Genomic DNA, 23960 nt, shown 5'->3' on the forward strand with positions numbered 1-23960 from the left:
TTGAAGGGCAGGGGGCCTGGCTGTCCTCCTTGAGGTCCGCTGGCTGATGCCCTTGTCACAGACCCTGGAGGGGTGTCCACTCCCATACTTGCATCCAGCTCTACTCAAAGGCTCATCTCAGCGAGTAATAAAGTGGGATTCCTGTCTTGCCCCTTGAGCCCCGGGAATGGTGCTGGGTCGGAATCCCCCCCAAAGCCGGGTCTCTGTGGGCCTTTGGGTAGGACCTGCTGCTGGTGGTGACAAGGAACACCCAGGACAGAAAACTGAGAACAGAAGGAGGGAGAAGGGGAGAGGTGCTGTGTGTGTGCGTGCGTGCATGTGTGGGTGAAGGGGTTGGCGGTGAGCTGGTCCTGCAGCCCAACCATGTGTGAACCAGGCAGTTGTGGAACCCCCAATCCTGAGGGAACAGCAATACCTGGATAGACGTTCACTGTCTGCCTTGGGAGCCTGAGAAAGATCTAGAAAGTCTCTTCTCCCACACATTTAGTTTCCCACACATTCAGGCAGCCTGCAGAGCAGGCCAGCTGGCAAATGGCTTTCCACCTCTCACCTCCCCTGGCTGATGAGAGCTCAGGTGGGCCGTGGGCCCGCGTGGTGGGGGAGCCCTAGAGGCTTCGGGCTCCCTGTGCTAAGGCGGGGGCCACCTCTGTGATATCAATCTGCAGAAAGGGCTGGAAGATTTCCAGACCTCAGGAGACAGCCTGCTATGGACTGAATGTGTCCCCTTTCCAGCGCATGTGGAGATCCCCTCCCCAAGTGATGGTATGAGGAGGTGGGGCCTCTGGGAGGCGCTTAGGTCGTGAGGGTGGAACCCAATGAATGGGGTTGGTGCTCTCAGAAAAGAGACACAGAGAGCTCCCTCCCTCCTTCCATCCACCCCGTGAGGACAGCAAGAAGTCAGCAGTGTGTAACCAGAACGAGGGCCCTCACCAGAACCAGACCATATGGGCGCCCGATCTCGGACTCCCAGCCTCCAGAAACGCGAGAAAGAAGTTTCTGTTGTTTACAAGCCACCGGGTTGTGGTATTTTGTCATAACAGCCTGAACAGACTAGGACAAAGCCCAAGTCCAGGCAATTAGCCCATCCACGCACCAAGCACCCCGCCACCCCTCCTCCTATCCCCCTTTCTCCTCCTGGGATTTCTCTCTCTACGTCAGGGCCTTTCCTCGTCACTCAGACTTCACCTCTGGGGGGCTCTCGGCACCTCTCCTTACTTTTCCTCTCCTGGCTCTTTGCTCCTCCTTCCCTCTTCCCTGCTGCTGGGAACTCCTGGTTCTAACAAATCAGAGCGTGGTGTTTGCAGCCTAATGCTCTCCAGCCCCGGGAACTTGGCAAAACCCAAAACAGACACAAACGCACCCCCTCTCCCCAGTCCTGCTGTAGTCACCCACAGCTGTGCTCAGGGGTGACTGCGGAGCAGACCAGCTGCTGCCCATCTGCTGTCATCCCCCTCTTTTTCTGAGTGACATCTTCCCATATCAAAGACAATGCCCAGCTGTCAAAATAAGGGTTCGTCTCTTCATATATAGGACAATGACTGCTGAAAAGAGATGATGTAAACACATAAACAAACAAAGGGGAGGAAGGGGAGGGTGCTGGGTTGCCTTCCTCCAAAGTCGTCCTTTTTCCAGAAGCAGAGACCGAAATGACCTTCGCGGGTCCTTAGAACAGCGACTGACAAGCACATCCTCCCAGCCATAAAGGCTTGCATCAAAGGAAACTCGAAAAAGGGATGAAGAGTTTGATCTCCAGAGGAGAAAGACTGAGAGGATGCAAAGTGCTCAGGACAAAGGGATGGCCAAGCCTGGGAGTTAATTATTCCTTCTGCCCCAGCAGAACAATGTGTAATGAGCACACCAGCAAGTAAAGTGAATTCCTAACAAAGATAATGAGGGAGCCGAGACAGGCAACCGGGATGCCTGGAGGAATCAAGTAGGGTGACCTTCTTAAGCACTGACCGAGCTCGTCCTCCCTTTCTTGAGAAACACCCCTCACAGACACACCTCCTTACGAAAATTACAGACTTTCTCACATTGAACCAAAGGCCCAGAATAGGGTTAAAAGTTAAGAAATTACAGTTCTTTATTCTTGCCCTGTTACTCTGAACAAATCACTTAAATGGTCTCTGCCTCAGTTTCCCCAGTTGTAAGATGGGGAATCCGAAAACCAGACTTGGGGGTTATGTGGAGGCTCCTATGAGATCACAGTTGGGGCAGCAGAGTGTGGGCCTCCCGGGGACCTCCGTGGGGTGAGTGGCACTGTGTATGGAAATGCCAACCCACTGGCGGTCTGCCAAAGTGACTGAGTTTATTTTTAAATGTCGTTGGATTTCATACAACATAATGATAGTCCGCAGCATGTGTTCACGGTGCCTGCCCCACCCACAACTTCTGTGTTAAGCGATCCAGCCTACAATCAGGCAACAAGGTCAAAATCAGATCCAGGAGGAAAAGCACTCAAACGCTAGGCTCTCATGCTCCCCCACACCCTGCCGGCCACCAGCACCGGGAGGCCACCCAGGTGATCAGTAGGCAACGAAGGCATTGGGACTACGGTCTTTTGGGCCCAATCGTAGCTGCTGAGAGCTGGCCATTCCAAAGGATGTGGTGATCTGAACACATGGAGATGCAAAATCATTCATCTATAAGCCCAAAGACCCCAGAGTGGGAAATTGAGGGGCAGCCCCCCAGAGGTTCTGCAGGGGCTATAGCATCATAAAAATCCAAGCCTAATAAAAAGGGGCATGTCTCGCTTAAACAAATGTTACAAGGATTCTTGGTCCCTCGATTAATCCTGAGAGCCGAGAACAGAGCTGGGAAGCCAGGTAGCTCCTCCTGGGATGCAGGCCCAGCTAAAACATGGCACAAGCCTGCCAGCAGGCAGAAGCTCCAGAAATCCCATGGAAGCAACTAGAAGTCACTACAGTGCGGAGTGAAGTCACCTGGGGAGCCCCGAACTCTCCCACCCCACACAGGTGGTTAATCTAAGAGTGGAGGTCCAACACCAGGAGGTTAGGATGGTGTCTGCAGACTCACGACAGACTGGGGACAAGTCACAATGCCACCGCCGTCCCTGCCATCACTGGGCTGTGTGGGTCCAGGAGGTAAGTGGAGAAGGTGGCTCTTTGTGCTCATGCATGAGTCCTTTCTATTCCAGTGTCATATGGACTCTACAGCAGCTGTGCTTACATTAATCATTTAGTAAATGGACTGCAGAATGGAGACGAGTATCTAGAAGGCATGTGGACATAACCAGGGGTGAAAGTGACTCTGTGATGAGCATGTAGAGTCTGGAATTGTTTCTGGGGCAATAACTAGCTGTGGCTTTGGATGAAGTGAAAGTGTATTTGAAACTCTGTCCTAGGAGATGTGTTATGGGGTCCCTTAGATGCATGCCTTTTCTAGGAGAAGCAAGCTGTCCCCACTTTTATCCAGTGTTGGATCACATAAGACACACTCTCCACAGGTGATCAGAATGGAAGCGGCCCAATCCAAGGACTGCCTTAGCAAATGAATATGATGGCCAATCCACTTCTCTCTCAGAAATCAGAGCTAAGAGGCGCCTGGGTGGCTCAGTTGTTAAGTGTCTGCCTTCGGCTCAGGTCATGATCTCAGGGTCCTGGGATCGAGCCCCGCGTTGGGCTCCCTGCTCAGCAGGAAGCCTGCTTCTCCCTCTCCCACTCCCCCTGCTTGTGTTCCCTCTCTCACTGTCTCTCTCTCTCTCTGTCAAAAAATAAATCTTTAAAAAAAAAAAAAGAAGTCAGAGCTAAGAGGCAGTTGGTGATGAAGGGGAATCAGAGATGTGAAGTGCGGGGGTCTGGAGGGAGCAGGATCTGTGAGCAGGTCGACGAAGGTGGCGGAGGACAGAGGAACACCCAGCAGAGGGTGTCCAGGGAGAAGCAGAGATGCCCGGGGACCAGGGTCCAGCCGGTCAGCATGCAGAGCCCCCAAATCCTGACAGTGTCCCACGCCAGTTCTCACCGGCCATGGGTATCCTAAAAATGAACTTTTCTTTTTTAAGTAACTTAAGACTCTTACTAGAGCAGATACATGGGCCCTACTGGTCTAGGAAATGATAATAGTCTATGTGGGTGGTAGGAATCTGGTGATCTAGCAACTGCCTAGAAATTAGGCTTTGGCATTGTCATCAAAACACAAAAGAGTCCTGGTTTCTCAGCATATCCAGCCTGAGTACATTTTAATACCCTAATGACTAAGATAGCTGCTTACTTTGATGTTCCTTATTCTTGTTATCATTAGTAAGATTAAGGGCTGCTTTTATTGTGATTACTGTTTGGGGAGTCTTCATATTCTCCAGTAAAAAGGGGGCAGGAGAGGATGAGGAGAAGGCAAATGGATTGTTTCCTCCCAGCGTGAAACAATGACTTGGTTTCTTTAGCATCAAATGAAAAGCCAGGAAAAAGCCAGGTACTCCTGGGGGCCTAGAAAATGAGGCATGTTTGGCCAGCAAGCTAATTCAAGGTCCTGCTAATTCTCCAGGGGTATCTGTGCAAACCGCTTCAAGCCTCCAGAGCGTCCTACAACACGGCCGATTCCCGTCGGCTGAAGCCTGTTGTCCTCCGGAGGTCACTCCCTTCTAAGCCCTGGTCTGTCCGGACAGTTGCCCTTTCCGCTACCAGGCATTAAGTTTGGTTTCCAGCTGGAGATGGTTGTGAATTTGGAGACTGGAAAAGAGCATAAGGCATCCACTGGAGGAACTCCCGGTGGGGCTTGAGGGGAGGGGCATGTCAATTCTAGCCACACCCCCACCAGGCTGGCTTTCTGGGGTTGTGTTGGGTGTTGTCAAGAGAGGAGCCCCCGGAAGCTTCCCAGACGGGGCTGACCTGCTGACAGAGGACACACTTCCAAAGGGCTCCTGAGCAGGCCAGGTGACCTACTCAGCTCTGCAGTGGGGGCAGTGGGATGTCCCTTCCCAAGCTCTGGGTGGCACAGAACTGCACCCCCACTCCCCTCCGTGGACTCCCCACTGAGGAGGCCACTCCTTGCATTTCCATCCAAATGCCTTCCCCTCTGTCCTGGTGCCCAGGCTGCCAAGGCAGCGAGGTACAGAAATGGCTGCTGAGTCACCTGGCCCTTAAAAACGGGGCCCTGCTAACGGAGGTCACATCAGGGCCACTGTACCATTTTGTCTCAGGACCCACTTCCCGCTCACCTCAGCTTCACCTCCGTGAGACGTGGAAGCCAGAGGGTAGGATGCATCAGCCTGGGGGTTTCGGATGGGTCTCAAAAAGTCCACAACCCCTGGAAACAGCTGGTGATACCTTGTGGACATGTGGATTTTCCTGGGAAAAACCCATAGATTTTGTCCAGCGTCTTAGAAAGACCTGTGAGCTGAGAAGTGTTTAAACCACTGACCAAGGGGTTTCCTTGGTAGGAAAGGAAAGGTGACTGGAGTCCTAGGGTTTTCTGGAATAGGAGGTAGACAAGCCACTCCAGTGTTTCCCACCGAGAAGCCTAGAACACTGAGGAGAGTCCGGGCTCCGGCATCGGGATCGCATCCCGTCTCTGTCACTGAGTCGTCTTGTGACCCTGGGTGTTTCTTATCCTCTTCGAGGAAGGAAAAATGTGTCCACTAAATACCTGAGACCCTTCCCCTGGGGCATGAGGCCTTCCGTGACCCCATCTCCCACCCTCTCCTGTTCCCCCTGCTTCCTACATTTGCAATCTCTCTCCTGAATGTTCTCTTTACCTCACGCACAAACCAAACCCGGTGGGTCCTGAGGGCACTGCTGCTCCTGAGGCTCTCAGGTGACCCCACCGCAGGCCAGGTGCTGCCCTTGCTCTTCCAGGACTCCCCTTCCCTCCTCCCTGAGCCTGCCACACCCCCATCCTTCTCTCCTTACTTCCCCTACATGCCTTGTATTAGGGGTCTCCAGAGAAGCAAAACCAATAGCACAGAAAGGTTTTTTATGAGGGCCTGGTGCATGCAGTTACAGAGGCTGAGAAGTCTCTCGATCTGCCATCTGCAAGCTGGAGGCCCAGGACACCAGGCGGGGGAGTTCCAGTCCAAACCCAAACACCCGAGAACCAGGAGCGCCAATGGTAGCAAAAACCCCAGCCTCGGTTCGATCAAACCCTGCACCTGCTCCGTGTCCGTGCTCACACGGCTGCCCCTGATGGAGAAAGACGCCAGCCCCACAGGGCAGTCTCTCCTTAAATGCAGGACCCGAACATCCAGGGCCCTTCCTGCCACCCAGCGCGCCCCCATTTCCCTGGCCCACTCCTGCCTACTTTCCTCTCCTCAGACCCCCACACGCCTCTTCATCCTCCCTCTCAGCTGCTCACTGGGTTCCAATTTCAGGCGACAAATGTCATTTCTGCAGATTTCATTTCCCACTGCCCTCTCCCCCAGCATCTGCGTCACACCCTGTGCCCTCTCTTGGGGGACAAGGGCCCCTCAGGCTGGGCTCCTATATCCAACTAGTCCATCCACATCTGTGCGTGGATTTCTAGTAGGCCTGTGCTTCACAGAGTTCTCCCTCCTTCACTAAGCCCACTAACTTCCTGGGAAAATTACTGCCAGAGAAATCATGAAGTCACCCTAAAAATGGCAGACATGAAACAACCCTTTGGGTTCCACAAGCAAGTGGAAGGAAAGCTCCAAGAACTGGATGTTGTCAAGGAGAAGGGCTTCCTCCCCAAAGAATGCTTCAGGTGTAATCAGGGGAGAGACTGAAATGGGAGAAACTCCTTTGAGGTGAAGATGAGGTCATGGAGAAAAACGGGCAAGGCGTGCCCTTCAGAGGTCAGACCAGAACCGAATTGCCAGGGCAGGGAACCCTCCCCAAGCCTGTCTCACAGGAAGGAGTCTATCAGTTCTCTGGACCAGGGGCTACCGTGCCTTCCCTTTTCTCAATGAGAATTTTGTTATTTCTACTTTGCCACCATGTCCATAAGCAAGGCAGACAACTTACCCTCCTTAATTTACTGGTCACCAGAACATAGGAGTGATACATGGTCTTGAGGGAGAAGAATGTACATGACCTGGAGATCCTGGGTGCAACTTTGGGTTGTCTCCTGAGAGAAGGGGATGAGTGTTTCCATGTGTGGGAAGAAGAATGAGATGGTTTGGTGACCAAAGGGATGTACTGTGGAGATACAGTGCAATTTCCTTTCCTTCTGGGCACACAGGAAAAGGATGTTTCCCAGTCTCCTTTGGAGTGGGTGGGGCTGTATTACAAGCTTAGGTTGATGTAATACAGGCAGAGACTGGTCCATAAAAAGTTACCCTTGTGTAATTCTCCCTTTTATCCCCTCCCATGGTGACCGTGGAGGCCACATCTAGTGGACGTCAGTGTCACAGGATGGAAGCAACCTAGATCCCTAACTGACCGCATGACGCAGAGTCCCTGAATGACCTACTGACCCTCTGTAACATACATCCTTTCTCGCCCTCCACCTGAGACCACACTGGACTTGAAGTAAGACTTTTATAGCATTAGGTCACTGAGCTTTTAGGGTTGCGTGTTAGTTGGCTTACCCTGACTTACATAGAAGGTACTCAGTAATTATGGTGACTGACTGTTCTAATTTCAGAGCCCAAGCTTTTAACCACTGCATTCTCTGGACTGGCCTTCTGTATGCTTTCTCCCTCACTTTTTTTTTCTTTTTAGAGATTTTTGTTTATTTATTTGAGAGAGAGAAAGAGAGACATGAGCAGGGGGGAGGAGGGAGAGGGAAAGGGAGAAGCAGACTCCCTACTGAGCAGGGAGCCCAATGCGGGGCTCAATCCCAGGACCCTGAGATCATGACCTGAGCCGAAGGCAGATGCTTAACTGACTGAGCCACCCAGGTGCCCCTCTCTCCCTCTTTCTTTATAAAATAAAATTCTTTTCTGATTTTAAAAGTAGTACCTGCTCAGAATTCAACAACAACAAAAACAAATAAACTGATTAAAAATAGGCACAGGACCTGAATAGGCATTTCTTCAAAGAAGATGTACAAATGGCTAACAAGTACATGAAAAGATGCTCTCAACATCATTTGTCATCAGGGAAGTTCAAATCAAAACCACCATGAGAGAGCACCTCAGACCCATTAGGACGGCCATTCTCCAGAAACCAGAAAACATCAAGTGCTGGTGAGGATCTGGACAAATCGGAATGCTGATGCCCTGCTGGTGGGAATGTGAAATGATGCAGACACTGTGGAAAACAGCACAGCAGTTCCTCAAAAAATTAAAAACAGAACGATCACATGATCCAGCAATTCCACTTCTGGCTATATACCCAAAATAATTGCAAGCAGGGCCTCGAAGAAGTGCTCTGCTTTATTCACAGCAGCATTATTCACAACAGCCAAAGGTGGAAGCAACCCAAGGGTCCATCGAGGAATGATGGATAAACAAAATGGGGTGTACACACACAATGGAATATTATTCAGCCTTAAAAGGAAGTAAATTCTGACACGCTACATGTATGCTCCTTGAAGACCTTATGCTCAATGAAATAAGCCAGTTACTGAGATAAAAGTCAAGTGCTCTATTTCAGATTCTCCTTACAGAGGCTCCTACAGTAGTCAAATTCACAGAGACAGAAAGTAGAAGGGGTTGCAGAGAAAGGGGAGTGGGGAGTAGGGAGTTGTGGTTTAGAGGCTACAGAGTTTCAGCTTTGCAAGCTGAAACAGTTCAGAGATTGGTTGCCCAGTGAACTGTATGTATCCTTGAAAATTGGCTAAGATGGTAAATTTCATGTTAAGTGTTTTACCACAATTAAAATTCTTTTAAAAAGTTATTATGTGCTTATTATTAAAACATGGCAAAATATAAAGGAAGTTTTAAAAACATATCCTCACTCCCTCCGCTAGAGATTACCACTGTTGAGAGTCTTTTTATGTAGCCAAAGTGGAGTTATTTTCTAAAACATTGATTCAACAGCATAAAGCGAAAGCCCAGTCTTGGTGGAGAAAGCAATCCTGTTAGAGAGAGTGAGAATTTGCCCACTTTTTGCTTCCAGGCAGACTGGAACAACTCCAGTATTTCTAAGTCTTCACATTTGAATTTGGTGAATATTGTCTTTGTAACAAGAAGCACAGAGGCCTCTGGCAGAGGCCAGCATGTGGACAAACTATAATTAGTTCTAGATTCAGGACCATACAAATTGATACCTGGGGCATCTCTTTCTTTCATTTACACACATATTCATTCATTGAATAAATATTTGTTGATCGCCTACATATGCTAGACCCTGTGCTACGGGTTCAGGACAGAGCAGGGGATAGAAAAGTACACTTAACTTCTAGTTGGGCAGAAAAACTGTAAACAAGTAAACAAACAGAAATTGCAAATGGAGAAGTGCTCTGAGAAAAAAAATGGACAGGGTAATGCTATGGAAAGGAAGAGGGGGGAGGAGGTGACATCTGAGCGGAGACCTGGAAAATGGGAATGAGCCCCCATAGAAAGTGCTGGAGACACAAAAGGACATTAGGTAATTCACATGAACAGACAAAAGGAATCTGTGGTGATGGGGTCAGAACAGTGGTTAGCTGGTGTCTGTTATCTCTACCTGGGGGAATATATATGTACAGGATTATGTAAAAACTCACTGGGCTGCACACTTTAAACTTTGTGCACTTTCTTATATAAAGGTTACACTGTAATAAAAGTAAAATAAAATACCCCTTCCCAAAAAAGAAAAGAAAGGGCAGAGGGGGACACGGTGGGGTTTCCAGGTGGAGGGAACAATGGCCTCCAAAGCCCTGCAGGGGGCGCTGTCCGGGGAAGAACAGCAGGGAAGCCCAGGTGGGAGGCAGAGGGCAGGGGGCGGTGGGACGAAGCTGGCCGCACGCGTTAACAGCAGTGATCCCTGGGAAGAGAATTAAAATTGGGGCTCTGAGACCAGGGATTTTTAGCTGTTTTACTTTTTTTTAATTATGTTTTTGAACATGTCTGCATGTTTTGCATGTATCATTTTAAAAATAGATAAATGAGGCCATTCGCTTTTGCTCTGTTTTTTCCTGCCTTTCCATCTGTTGTTCTAAGGAAGTTGATAGCTTTGAAGGGCCTTTTCTCGTCTCAAGGGGGAAAAGATCCAGGGGTGTGAAGCCTTCCTGATTTCTTCTTATCTGGGCTGCCGTCCTAAAATGTCCACTCGGCGAATCATCCTTTCCTGATTCCAGGAAGAACTAGAGGGAACCATGGGGGGATGGTTCCTCACTTCATTCGTTCAACATTTACCGAGTGCTTATGTGGTCAAGACCCGGTTGGTCTTGCAGACGTTCCGAGGCCCAATCTCTCCCTTCTCCATTCAGGATGGACACAAATGCTGAGAATGCAAACCTAAGGCAGTCGGAAGTAGGTTCCTGGGGGGATGGAGAAGGGAGGAAGATATCCCAAAGGAAATATTTCCTGGCCTTCTGGGGCTGCCTGCCCGTCAGGCCCCATGCCCGGTCCAGCTTATTTTCCTAATCATCAAAACCTAGATTTCCAGCATCAGGACACCTGGATTCTCCTGGCTCTGTTTTTTTCCGCCCCCCCCCCCTGCAATTCCGTTGAGACCTGAGCCCATCCCTTCCCATCTCGCTCTTATATCTTTCATCCAGTTTGAACCCAAAGATCGCTAGAGATTGAACTTTCTACAGTTCCACCATGTGCTACCTCTGCACCCCTCATTCCTCCTCTCAATTCATTCAGCAGGTTTTCCCCACCTCAGAGCTCAGAGCCTCGGGACTTCCCCCTTTCCCTACTCTCGGCAGCACCTGCCACCTGGCCCCTTTCTAATGGCCTGTCCTGGTGGCAGATGACTGTTTGACCAAGTCCCTCCACTCCATCATCCATTTTGCTCTACAGACAACAGGGGCAGCAGGCTTTTTGGTCAGAAGAAACATTCTTTTTTATTAGCACTTCCTGCCAGCCTGGAACAGGAGATGCTGTGTCTGTACGAGCCTATTCAATAGGACTTTCTGCTATGATGATGGGACTGTTCTCATCCAAAATGGCAGCCACCAGCCAGTGTGACTACTGAGTGCCGGAAGTATGGCTAGTGTGACTGAATTTTAAATTTTATTTAAACATTTAAAACTTTTAACAGCTATTTTGAGGCATAAAAGGCATCAATGAACTGCACATCAAGTGTTAAGATTGATGTTTTGACACATATACCCATGACACATTACCACAATCAAGACAGTGAATCTATCTATCACGTCCAGAAATTTCCTCATGCCCATTTGTATCCTTTCGTCCTTGTCCCCTACACTTAGGCAACCACTGACCTGCCTTCTGTCGTTAGAGATTAGTTTGCATATATGATGTAGGATATAATGTAAATGGAATCATGCAGTCTGTACTCTTTCTCTCTCTCTCTCTCTCTTTGGTTTGGCTTCTTTCACTTGGCAAAATTATTTTGAGATTCATCCATGTTGTCTCAGTTTGTTTCATTTTATTGCTGAATAATATTTCATTGTTTGGAGATACAATTTCACCTGTTGATGGATACTTGGGTGGTTTCCATTTTTTGGCTATGAACAAATAAAGCTGCTATGAGCATTCTTGCACAAATCTTTGTAAAGACATATGCTTTCACTTCTCTTGGGTAAATTCCTAAAAGCAGAACGGCTGGATCAGCGTAGGTGTTTTGTTTACCTTGTTAAGAAACAGACAAACTTTTCCCAAGTGGTTGTACCATTGTCCATTCCTGCCTGTTCCTCTACAAACCAGCGAACAACTGGTATGGTCAGTCTTTTCATTTTAGCCATTCTAATAGGACTGTAGGGGTGTCTCATTGTGGTTTTAATTTTCATTTCCCTGCTGCCTAATGATGTTGAGCATCTTTTCATGGGCTTGATATTGGTGTATCTTTGGTAAAGTGTTCATATCTTTTGCCCATTTGTATTTTTTTTTATTATTGAGTTTTGAGGGTCCTTTACATATTCTAGATGCAAGTCCCTTATCAAATACATGATATGCAAATATTTCCTCCCAGTTGATGACTTGTTTTTTCATTTTCTGAATGTTTTTCAAAGAGCAGAGGTTTAATTCTGATGAAGCCCAATTTATTAATTTTGTTTCTTATGGACTGTGTTTTCAGCGTAGCACCTAAGAAATCTTTGCCTAGCCCAAAGTCACAAAGGTTTTTTCCCCTATGTTTTCATCTATAAATTTTATAGTTTTTGTTTTTACATTTAGATGTATGGTCCAATTTGATCTAAATGGACCATTAAATGTACTATTTTGTATACGGTGCAAGGTGGGGATTGTTCAGTTTTTTGATTATGTATTTCCAATTGTTTTAGCACCATTTGTTGAAAAGACTATCCTTTGTCCACTGAATCACCTGGTGCCTTTATTGAAAATCAGTCTTTGGTATATGCGTGGGCCTATATCTGAACTCTCATATTCCATTGATGAATTAAAATTTAAACTTAAATAACTACCTGTGGCCAGTGGCTACCAAATTGGACATCTCAGGTTTAAACAGTGAGCATCTCAGAAAAGGTACTATTTATAAATCTCACCAGAGAAAACTTTTTGCTCTGCCTTAGGCTCTAGAATAATAATTATTTGTACATTCTTACCATGGGGCTGCTAAAGAGGAATTAAACTTCCATTGTTTCTCAGAAAGTGGACTTCAATTTCCCTCATTCAGCTTATTATCAGGTCTTTAAGGGCTGGAGACCAAAGGAGATGGGAGAACGCCGGCTCTGAGGTTCCCACGTTCAAATCCTGACTTAGCAACTTACTGGCTATGTGGCCATAGGCAAGCTGCTTCACCTTCCTTCCTCAGTTTCTGCATCTATAAAATGGGTATCATGAGTATAACCTATTTCATAGGATTGTGTGAGAATTAAATAATGCATGGAGTGCTTAGGCTAATGCCTAGTACACGATTAAAGACTCAAAAGCTAGTCATTATTATTACTTCATGTGAAATAAAACACAGTAGCAGAAGAGGGAGACATTGTATACTTTCTGAAACCCTGTTTCTTGTCTTCAGAGAAGCTCTGCTGTGTTTTAGTGCAGGTCTCAAACACTTTAGCTTCAGTACATTCCGTAGCTGTGGAGGTCCTGGCACCATTATACCCATTTTGCAGATAAGAATTAAGGTACTTAAATATTTGTCCAAAGTCCCTCGGCTACTGCAACCCCTATTTGAAGCCTGAGCTTAAAACCTGGCTTACTTCTTCTTTTACGACACCTGTCTCTATAAATACACTGAGGAGGAACTCAGTCTTTTGTGTTACTGTAGGCCCACAGTTAATATTGAATTAATTAATATTCAATTAATACTGAACTTCAGAGAAGAGACTTCGTTATTCTGAAGCATGAGGACAGTACATCTAACTCCAGGTTTTAAGGTTTCTAAACCTTGTGCTTTTAACTTAATGATTTTCAAAATCAATGTACATCTGAGCAGCCTGGAAGCTTCTGAGATGCCCCTGCTCATGTCTCTCCTGGGCATTCTGTGCAGTGGGGCCGGGCTGGGCCCTGGAGTCTGCATTCCACAGGCCCCCAGATGGCCCTCGGGTGGCACTGGGAGAAGCACCATGACCCACTCCTTCTCTTGCACTGGACTCTTCCAACTGTGTCCAACCAGGAATTACTGCCATGTTTGCCTGAGTAAACATACCTTCCCCTTTCCCTTTCCCTCAGGTGGAAGGTCTGATTTAGAGGGAACTGGGATTCAGCACCAGCTTGGCAGGCACAATGATTTGTTTTCACTGGGGCCATATCCACTGTGGAGAACTTCACTTTTGCTTTGCCATGTTTTTCCGGATTGCCATATTGAAAATAGGTCTATCTTCATATTGAACTTCAGAGCACATCCTTTCTTATTCTGAAGCATTAGGACATCGCAATGATAGGTCATGAGGAGGGTGGAGTGGGAGGAAGTTTCTGGAGACCCACAGGAAAAGCCCCTCTCTGGAGCTGAACTTCCCCACTGCCAAGCACGGATTTTCCATCCTGTGGGAAGCAGACGGGATTAATGGTCTAGTCTATTGTCTTTTGTTCTACCAAGGCCCTGTGAAGGTCTGCATGTGTGTGTTCCAGCAAGGAGTCCCATCTGCACCGAGGAGGGACAGGCAGCACCTGCAACCCTGCCTGGAGCCTGTGTTTTAAAACTGGCTTACTTATTCTTTTATGACGCACATCTCTAGGAATAAATGGGGGAGGAACTCAGCCTTTGTGTCCCAAATAAGGTGGAAGAAGTTATGAGGGGATGTCACTGTCGGCCTGCAATGTCTGTCTTCCCAGCAAGTAATAAGAGAGGTTGGCAGTGGCCCAGCCCCCTGGAAGTGCCTGGTTGTCCCTACAAGGAAGGAACTTGGAAGCCCCCAGGGTCTATTCCCACTGCCCAGTGATCGATGCCAGCTCTGGGCCAAGGGCTTGGCCACCCTGGCACACTGTGGAATGCATAAGGAGCTGCCATAAGGACTGCTCGCTGTTGCCTCTGACAAGAATAATGACAGAGTGAAACCATTTGACTGGTTTCTGTCTCCTAGCATTCCTACATTTCCATTTCATTGCAATAGAAAGAACAAAGCATCCCCAGAATGAAAAGACAAGGAGTAAATCTTTTCAAAACTTCTACCTGATGAAGGATTTATATCCAAAATATACAAAGAACTCTTAAAATTCAACATAAGCAGGCAAATAACCCAAAGTTTAAAAATCAGCAAAAGTTCTGAGCAGACACCTCACCAAAAAAGATGACAAACAAGCATATGAAAAGATGCTCCACATCATAGGTCATTAGGTAACTGCAAACTCATACGAGAATATGCTACGACATGCTGACTTAGAGTGGCTAAAATCCAAAACACTGACAACATTAAACGCTGGTGAGGAGGTGGAGCAACAGGAACTCCCATCCGTTGCAGGTGGGGATGCAAAATGGAAGCCATACAAAATGGAAGACAGTTTGGCAATTTCTGATAAAAGTAAACATATCTTACCGTATGGTTCAGCGATTGTGCTCCTTGGTATTTGTCCAGAAGTTGAAAACATACGTCCACACAAAACCTGCACATGGATGTTTAGGGCAGTTTTCTTCATAATTGCCAAATCCTCAGAGCAACCACGATATCCTTCAGCAGGTGGATGGATAAATAAACTGTGGTCCGTCCAGACAATGGATTATTTGGCAAAAAAGGAAAAGAGTGGTTATTTCATGAAAAGACATGAAGGAACCATAAATGCAACTTACTTTGCAAATGAAGCTAATCATTCAGTCACCATAATTACTGAGTACCTTCTGTATGATTCCAACTATATGACAGTCTGGAAAAGGTAAAACCATGGAGACAATAAAATGATCAGTGGTTGCTGAGAGTGGGAGGGAAGGACGAAGAGGCAGAGCACAGGGGATTTTTAAGGAACTGTTCTATAGGATACTACAATGGTGGGGGGGCACTGGGTGGCTCAGTCGGTTAAGCATCTGCCCCCGGCTCATGTTATGATCCCAGGGTCCTGGGATTGAGTCCCACATCGGGCTACCTGCTCAGTGGGGAGCCTGCTTCTCCCTCTCCCTCTGTCCCCGACTCGTTCCTGCCCTCTCCCCCAAAAATGAATAAAATCTTAAAAAAAAAAAAAAAAAGGATACTATAAGAGTGGATACTATTCACTATTGACACACCTTTGTCACACTTTTGTCAAAACCCAGAGGATGTACAACACAGCTGTGAACCCTAATACGATGCACTTTAGTAATTAAAGTATCAATATTGGCTCATCCATTATAAAAAGGAAAGATATAAATGCATGTATAGGATGAGTATGATTCTATGAAATAGAAACAGCTAACACAAACTGAAAGAACAAAGCGCAGTCCAATCCACAGAAAAGAGGCATTTCTAATTTTGAAAGGCGCTAAAATAGGAAGGCGGGTTTTGAATAAGAAAACATTCCTGAAGGAAATGTAACGGTGTGTTAGAGCTCCCTATATGCTAGGGACGTATTAACTGGCACAGTGCCCCACAGACACGCCTGTCATCTGTACCCACGGGCAAGGGAGCTTGCTCAGAGAGGCTCCAGCTCGAGGGGCAGTCTTAGGATTCAAACGAGTGTATGCCCATCACTATGTTATATTGCCTTTAAAAAAATTAGCAATTAGACTGAGTTTAAAAGGCTGTCCAGGGACTGCCTTAAAAATAAGAGTTATAGTATCGCTTATTCGTTAGTAAATAGATCCTCCTGAAATGCTGGGAAAGTGCTTGCTTAGCGGTTTCAGGGTTGCCCCAGAAATCGAATTCGTGCTCCTCTGTTTAGCAAGCTGCCCTCCCTCCCCTCACCCCCGCTGTCCTGAAGGCAAAGTTCAACCGCTCACCTTTTCCTAGCTCCATAAATCCACCGGAGTGGATCAGAGGCGGCTTCCCTGCGGGCCTCGCTGCTCCTGCACCAAGCCCAGCTTTTAAAAGACAGCTCCTGCGGTGGCCCCGGGACTCTTCCATCCATGGCTGGTGTGAGGTTGAGTGGTGACTTGTGGGCCAGGTGGGGGTCTCCCGGGACCGAAGGCAGCGGCCGCCCGGGACCGGGCCCGCAGCCGCGGCATCGCCCCCTGCCGGCCGCGGACCCGCGCTCAGGCTCAGGCTCAGGCTCAGGCTCAGGTTCAGGCTCAGGTCCAGGCTTGGGCTCCTGCAGGCTGCACCGCGGTGGAGCCAACACACGGTCTTCGCAGGGAAGCTCCGCTCTGCGTCCCCGCTCCCCACGGCGTTAGGAAAGGTCCCGCGCCCGCGCTGCGCACCGCCTCTGACCCCCGACCCCGGGGACGCGGCTTCCCAGGCGCCGTCGGCTCGCGTTCCCAGCCGCAGCTCCAGGCAAGCCCGGCGCCCCTGTGTCGCCAGGGGGAGGCCCCGGTCCCTTTCCCTCTCCGTCCCTGGTCCCGCGCCCGCCCCGTAGTAAACGTTGGCCCAGTCCCCAGCGACCCCCACGGCCAAGCTCCCTGGCCGCGATAACGGATCCCGGCGGCATGGGCCGGTGATGGCCAGTTCTCCCCTGAAAAAAAAAAAAAGTATTTTTTTTTTTTTTTGGTCTTCAGGGCACACCCTCGCTCTCCCATCTTCGAGTACCGAGTTCTCATTCTCAACCTTCTTTGGCGGCTCTGCTTTGCTCCCACTCCCCACCCCCCAAACTTGGGTACTTTCGTTCTGCAGGTCCGAGCGTGGGTAAGGGCGAGTCCAGGAACCTGTGTTTTTGTTTGAACCCTTCGGGTGATGCTGCAGGGGATCCGAGGCCGCACTTTGAGACAAACACTGGACTAGCACCTGTCATTCTAGCGCCACAAACTCACCGGTGAGCAAAAGAACTCATGATTGTCTTTCCCGCCGGCTTCTCGTCTTGCCTCCCTCGCAGGTGAAGGATGGACCTGCGCTCACCCGCCTTCAGGCCGCCACCCCCTCCGCCCTTGTTCCTAGCCTGGCACCCCCCCCAGCTCAGCCGCCCCCCGCCCCTACCCCCCCCCCCACCGCCCTGGCTAGCCCTTCCTGCCTTCTCAGCTCCTGGCCCAATACACTCTACAGCAGTGCTTCATCTTTAGTGAGGTTTTCTTTGCCATGTCTCACCTCTTTGCTAAGGAACATCTGACTTCTTGCTTCTTGGCCCAATGAGAATGTTGTGGCCTTTGAAAACCCTTCCCCAATTCTGGGCAGGCAGAGGTCACCTCTCCACACTCCCAGTGATCCCATGGTGTGTCACCATGTCGCAGCTAAGTTATGCCCCTTACCACACTGAGGTCTCAGCCAAGAGATGTTTGCTAAGTGGCTGCCTGAATGTGCACAGGCCTACTCAAGCACCAGATGCTATTTTTATTGTGCCAAGGAAACAGAGCACCAAAAAGATGGAGTGCAAATTCCTACACTCACACTTAGAACTTTATAAAGACTTTGGAAAGTGCATCTTTATTTAGATGAGGCTGATCTATGTCAGGGGTCAGCGAGCTTCTTCCATAAAGAGACAGACTGTCGGTATTTCAGGCTCTGTCCTAACTATTCAACCTAGTTGTCCTAGTATGAAAGCAGCCATAATAATACATAAATGAGTGGCTGTGTTCCAATAAACTTTATTGGTAGACACTGAAATTTGAATTTCATATAACTTTCACGTATCATGAAGACTTATTCTTTTTCAACCATTTAAAGATGTAAAACCCATTCTTATCTGTGGGCCTTACGTGTCACCAGTCTGCAAGCTATGCCTAACCCTGCATCCTTCGGCACAACACTTGTATATGAGCTTGTTTTTTTGTTTTTTTTTGACTGAAAGGCCCTGCAAATGAAAACTTTTATCAACACAAGCAGAGAAGAATGGAGCAATGGCTGGGCAGAGGGTGAGGAGGAACAGAAAGGGCTCTTCAGCTAGATCCCGTCCAGCCAGAACTCTGTTTATGCTGCCATCTAGTGGCCAACTCCCGTGAGGTCGGCTCTCAGGGCTCTCCCCCGCCAGGACCTGGAAAACATTCTCCCCTCCCATCAGCTTATGGCCACAGTTTGCGTTTGTGTTCCTGATCACACCCAACAAGGACTTCAAATCTGTTAAACCAAAAGTAAGTGTGAAGAAGTCTAAACCTTCAATAAACCTTTTAAAAGTGAAAAAGCAAGCTTCAAGTCACAGAATTTTGAGATCATTTAGTTCAATTTCTACTACCAACCAAGCACTCAGCTTTCAGGTAAGAAAAAGGTCCAGAAGGGCCGGTTGTTCAAGATGACGGAGTTTAAGGCAGAGCCTGCCTGCGAGTCCCACTGGCCTGATCCCATCACTGGAAGCTCTGAACCATCACATGGACATGCCTACAAAAATCCTGTGACATGGGCACAAAGAAGAGGAGTAGCCCAGTGGGTAAGAGCCATGGGTTCCAACCTAGTGTGTCACTTAATTGCTCTGTGCCCTTGGATGCTTCGTCCTTGTGCCATTTCCTCAACTGTTAAAACGGGGCAAAATACCTACCTCACAGGGTTGCTGGATGCTGAAATGGGCTAAGGGTATCTTGGCCTCTCATGGGCATTAAGGTATTGGCTACCATTATGAATTTGAGTACCTACTATGTCAGACATTGAGTGCTCTATGTATTTTGCCAATGTGGTCCTTGTAACTGTCTTAGAGTTAACTGTTTTCTCCATTCTGTAAATAAGCCCGAGAAAAGTCATGTGTACTGTGGGTGGGTGCCGGGAATGGAATTATGGTGGATGTCACCTCTTCCCCAAGTTCATGTGATGAAGGCATCCAGTACACAATGGAGTGACCATGTTACTTACAAACATGACCCAACCCTGATGTGCTAGCAAGGATGAGCACTGAGTAACTACTAGGTAACGTGGTGGCATTCTTAGCATTTAGGAAGGCTTTCAGGGTGGGTGTGACCGTCACTGTTCCTGCCTGGAGGTGACCTTGCTGCCGTCATTCTTGGCCTTTGGATTGTTTGTGAATGATGGTAGCTGGTAGAGGGAGTGCTTGGGATGGTCTACATGTTGGAGCCTTCAACATACCAGCAATTACGTGTCTTTTCTGCTTGCCCTGCTACTTCATTTCGGCTATTTCTGAAGTTCTGTAAGCTTACAACTAATGGAATATTCACATAATGCTCAATTTATCGGGACACCTGAGAATAATGAAAAACTCAGTGTTCCAACAGAGGATATTTGTGCATGTTTAAAACCCCGGATGTAGGTGAGAGTCGCTGCTCCTTGAATGTATCTGAGACAGGCAAATGCTTAGAAGCTAGTTCTGAAAGTCCCGGGGTTTCCCATCTCTGCAAACTTTCCCTCATCCTACATCTTCAAGTCCCTCAACGAGACACAGAAAAGAGACGTTCGGACCCACTAGGACCCCGGCCCCATCCTCTTTCAGAAATCCAGAGGCCCCAAGGTTGTTAAGACCATGGGTCTCTCATTTTACAGGGCTTAACAGGTTCTGTGGGCAAGCACCTGTGGTGGGGGGGAAGCGGTACAGGAGGTAAAGCATGAATCTGAAGCTGGGGCCTGGTCTTCATCATTGGTGTGTCTGCGGCACTCACCCCTTCTGAACCCCGAGTTCCGAATCTGTGAGATGGGAAGGAGGAAGATCCCATACCCTCCACATTGTGCTGACGAACGAGCACAGGGGGAAGAGTGCAGAGGAAACCATCAGGTACCACTGGTGCGTTTCAGAGGTTTATAATAAACTTTGAATGCGATGACTGAAAGAGGAGATGGCTCAAATTACTTTTATGGCCAGCTGCCTGCGTTCTTTAAGGTTTGGGGCACAGGCTTACGATCTCAAATGTTTTCTGTCTTACGTTCAATTTTCTCTAAATTAGGTCAGTGAGAAAGAACATCTGCTTGCTTGCATTGTCCTCGTCCCCCACCAGGTGGCGCTGCTTCCCAATTAGCAATTTCTTTTGGTGAGAGCCTGGCTGAGACCTCCTTTTACAGCGGGATCAAGTTGGACCTGCAAGAGGAAAAAGAAAAAAAAAAAAAAAATGAAGAACCACCCGGCCCCCCACCGCACCCCCCTACCCCGCCCAAATTTCAAGTTAGCAAAATGGGATCTTGGGATAAGAGCTCCGGTGACAGAGAACTGCAGTCACTGCCCAAAGGGGTAGACTGTGGGAACGGAGGGTCTTTGATGCCCCCACCTGTGATATGCTCCACTTTCCAGAGCAGCCAAGAGGAAGCCTACAGCCCCTGTGCCCCCAGGATGGACAGACATTTGCAAACACACACGGACTTCAGGCAAACATGTACCCACGCTCCAATCCAGAGCGCTCACATTTTTCAAAAAAGGAATTTAACAATTAGGTCACCTTCTCAAGATATGGCAAAGAAAGCCACTTTTGTACGTTACGGGCACAAGAGCTGTGATTTGTAAGCGGTGATGAAATGCTGATGTTAGATTGACCTTCAGAATCCAAACCCTGGAAGCCAATGTGCTAACAGGCGTTCTCTGGGAAAGGACAGCACTGCCCTCTGTGCATGGTTAATGTAAAGGGTACCCCCGAATGGACGCCTGCCTCTCAGCCCTCGCACCCTAGAGTCTTTCATTCTCATAATAGCTGGTCCCCCCTCCCAGCCTCCCCCACCCCCAAAAGGAAGGTCCAGAGATATGATGACCATGTTTTCCTCACTCCCCACACCACACGTCCCTGAAAATAAATGGGCCCTCCTGTGCGGTGGCCAGGGTGGGGAAAGTCAGCATTTTTCTTTATTCTTTTGAGATGAAGTGATGGAAGGGTTATGGGGTTGAACTATTGTCCCAGCTTGCCTCCATTTGGTTTCACTGCCTTAACCTTAGAGCGCTTTTGTAATCAGTATGTAGAATTGAAAAAAGGTGTCTTCCAAGCTCAAATGGATGATGCTCTTAAGTACTAGATGCTACCTGTCAAAAAAAAAAAAAAAAAAAGATTACTTTACACTGTGCTTTAATCTTTATGGAACCTCAGAAAAATTTGATTTTTAGCACTTACATAAAAAGTTAAATGTGGATTTGCCTTGTAATGTACTTCTTCTACTCCAGTGTCGAATAATCGGGCTGCGCCACTCAGCTCAGGGCTGCCATAATTTGGTAAGCTCTCCAACGAGAGTTGATTTTTGAGGACAAGGAATATTTTGTTTTTTATCAGTGGACAGATCTGAAGTAACTAACCTTAACATAAGGCAGAACTGTTTGCCAGGTTCTTCACCACCCACTGCCCTCCTCCTAGACTCAGGTCTCTTCCCCATTTTCCAGTCTATTGACCAGTAACCTCAATCCTCCTGTTCATCAAAAGCAAATTCAATGACATCCGAGTGCCTTCTTGGTGCTAATTCATAATGTTGGACCTTCCGCATGTATTCATCCATTTATCCCTCACGGCCATAATTTAAAATACAATCTCATTTTCTATCTGGGGAAAATGAAGCTCAGAGGCCGAAGGCTCCTTCCACTTGCCTCCTCCATCCCTGCTTCTCCCACTGCCTCACCCGCACCCTAACCAGTCTCCAAACGGCCAAACCTTCTTGCCTCAACCATCCAAGTTTCTTTAAATACCATCGTCAACATGTTCCTCCTCCATTTAAAGCTCGGTAACTTCCAATTTTTCATTCCATCAACCTCAGAATCTCCAGCCTGACTCTGGTTTACCTCTTGAAACACAAACGTCACAACTCTTTTAGAATGTTCCCTCTCCTGCACCTGCCTTCATCACCTCCTCCGACCTCCCGAGCCACCAAACACGGTCGCTTGCAGTCCTGTGCCTCCCCCGCACGGACCCCCGAGCCCCGGCCCTCTCCACACCCCCTTCCCGCACAGAGCCAAGGTTCGCGCGCCTCTCCCGTGCCGAGCCTTCCGTGGCACCATCACGTCCGTTCAGGAGGGTGTCGGGCTACGGGCTGGGGGATCAGATGCGGTCCGCGTGAGCGTAAAGCACTCGCAAAACAATTTGGCAAATCCTGGAAAACTGAGGGCTTTAGGAGGTCTTAACAGCCCGGCACGTGCACTCCTGGATTTAAAGCCTAGAGAACTCTTGCCTACATGAACCAGGAGACTGGTATCAAAACGCTCCTGCTGAGAGCAAAGAAATGAAAACCACCCAAATGGGGACAGAATGGATAAACTGTGTGTATCCCCGCCCCCCAGCGCAATGGAACACTGTAAAGGTAGTGAAAATGACTAAACTGCGGGAATGTAACTTGAGGACCGCAAAGCCCGAAGAGCAGGGACAGTCACAGAAGACTACGCACGAGCCGTCCTTTCTATAAAGCTCAGGAGTAACACGCGGCGTGGCGGGAGCAGGAGGGAAGACGTGAGGGAAAAGCACGAGAACAAGCAAGTTTCGGGCAGTGGGCTGCGGAGGCAGGAGGGCGAAGGGACGGGCAGGGGACACAGGTGGTGGCACGGCGGCCTGCACACTAACCGGAAGGCGGTTCCTTCCGAGGGCCCGCGCGGCGCTCCGCAAACCACCAGGGATCCTGCGACCGGTTCAAACCCGCCGCCCGAACGGGTCCGGGGGGAACATTCACGGGCCGGCGCCGGACAGTCGTTCCCTGCCGTGTGCGCCCGAGCCCCTGCGCGTCCGCCGCTGCGAACGCTGGCGGACACGCGGAGGGGCCTGGGTGCAGCGACGGGACTGAGTCGCGGCCGCCAGACGTGGCTCAGCTGCGCACACACGCGAGGCTGGAGCCTCCCCAGAAATTGCTCGGTGTGTAAAAACGGACCAGAGGCTGGGTCAGAGAACACAGAACCGGGGGGATCAAAGCCACTCGATACTGTACTGAGAGCTGCCTGGAAAACACAATCGTCATAAGCCTGCGAGAGTAAATCAGGTCCTCCATACTTCCGGTGACGGGAGCCGCCACCGGAAGTGGCACACAGCGCGCGGGGGACAGAAACACAGTCGCTCAGCGTCACGAGCGGCCTACAGGGCGGGGCTGTCGGTGCAGGGGCGGAGGGGGGGGGGCTGAAGAACATCCATATGGTAAAAAAACAAAACTTTGTAATTCACTGCCCCACATTACAGGGGATAATGGGTTGAGTGTCTAAAAAGAAAAAACAAATCACCATGTGTGATGTCCTCCTCCTTTCACTTTTACAAAATTTGCAATAAACCACAATTCTTAAGCTGTTTTTCATTTTTTTTATTGCTGTTAATTCAAGGAAAAAGGGTTGCATAAAATCCAATCTGTTCTAGAAATATAAGTGGCCTTTCCAGTACATAACATTTCAAATATCAAAGTATATGGTAAACATACAAATAAGGAGAAGGTAACATACCTCCTATGTACAGTACAGTATTTTAAATCATAAAATAAGCTCCATAAAGTACAACTGGCAAGTGATTCACAATGCGGTCCATACGTGGCTTATCAAAACTCACTAGAACAACTCAACTGCAGCTTAACAATTAATTTAATAATGTGGTCCAAAAATACCCAGATCAAATAAAATATATTTAATCAAAATAATTTCCTTTACTCGAACTTCTCTTTTTAAATTAAAGCTTTCATCTACCCCTTCATCCCCGCCCCTTTCCCCTTTAACTCCCACCCTGAAAGTT

General features: G+C 48.4%; 2 protein-coding genes across 3 annotated transcripts in view; both read right to left on the bottom strand.

Moving 5' to 3' along the window:
- Positions 1–17367, bottom strand: part of LOC145716730 (uncharacterized) — a 70081-nt gene extending 52714 nt beyond the window's left edge. Inside the window, exons 1-2 of one of the 2 annotated variants that reach the window (XM_081801062.1) lie at positions 16284–17367; positions 14914–15071 (exon numbers count right to left, since the gene is read on the bottom strand). In XM_081801062.1, coding sequence (XP_081657188.1) covers positions 14914–15071; positions 16284–16411 — 286 coding nt within the window. In that variant the 5' untranslated portion in view covers positions 16412–17367. The remainder of the gene's footprint in view (positions 1–14913; positions 15072–16283) is intronic. The other variant, XM_081801063.1, reaches the window with a different exon arrangement.
- A 2781-nt stretch (positions 17368–20148) lies between these two features.
- Positions 20149–23960, bottom strand: part of ZCCHC2 (zinc finger CCHC-type containing 2) — a 60874-nt gene continuing 57062 nt past the window's right edge. The window contains exon 15 of the transcript XR_014139560.1: positions 20149–21304. The gene's annotated coding sequence lies outside the window, so the exon portion shown is untranslated. The remainder of the gene's footprint in view (positions 21305–23960) is intronic.

This window comes from Leptonychotes weddellii, chromosome 13 (genome assembly GCF_054177405.1).
Source record: "Leptonychotes weddellii isolate Sample4059 chromosome 13, ASM5417740v2, whole genome shotgun sequence".
NCBI lineage: Eukaryota > Metazoa > Chordata > Mammalia > Carnivora > Phocidae > Leptonychotes > Leptonychotes weddellii.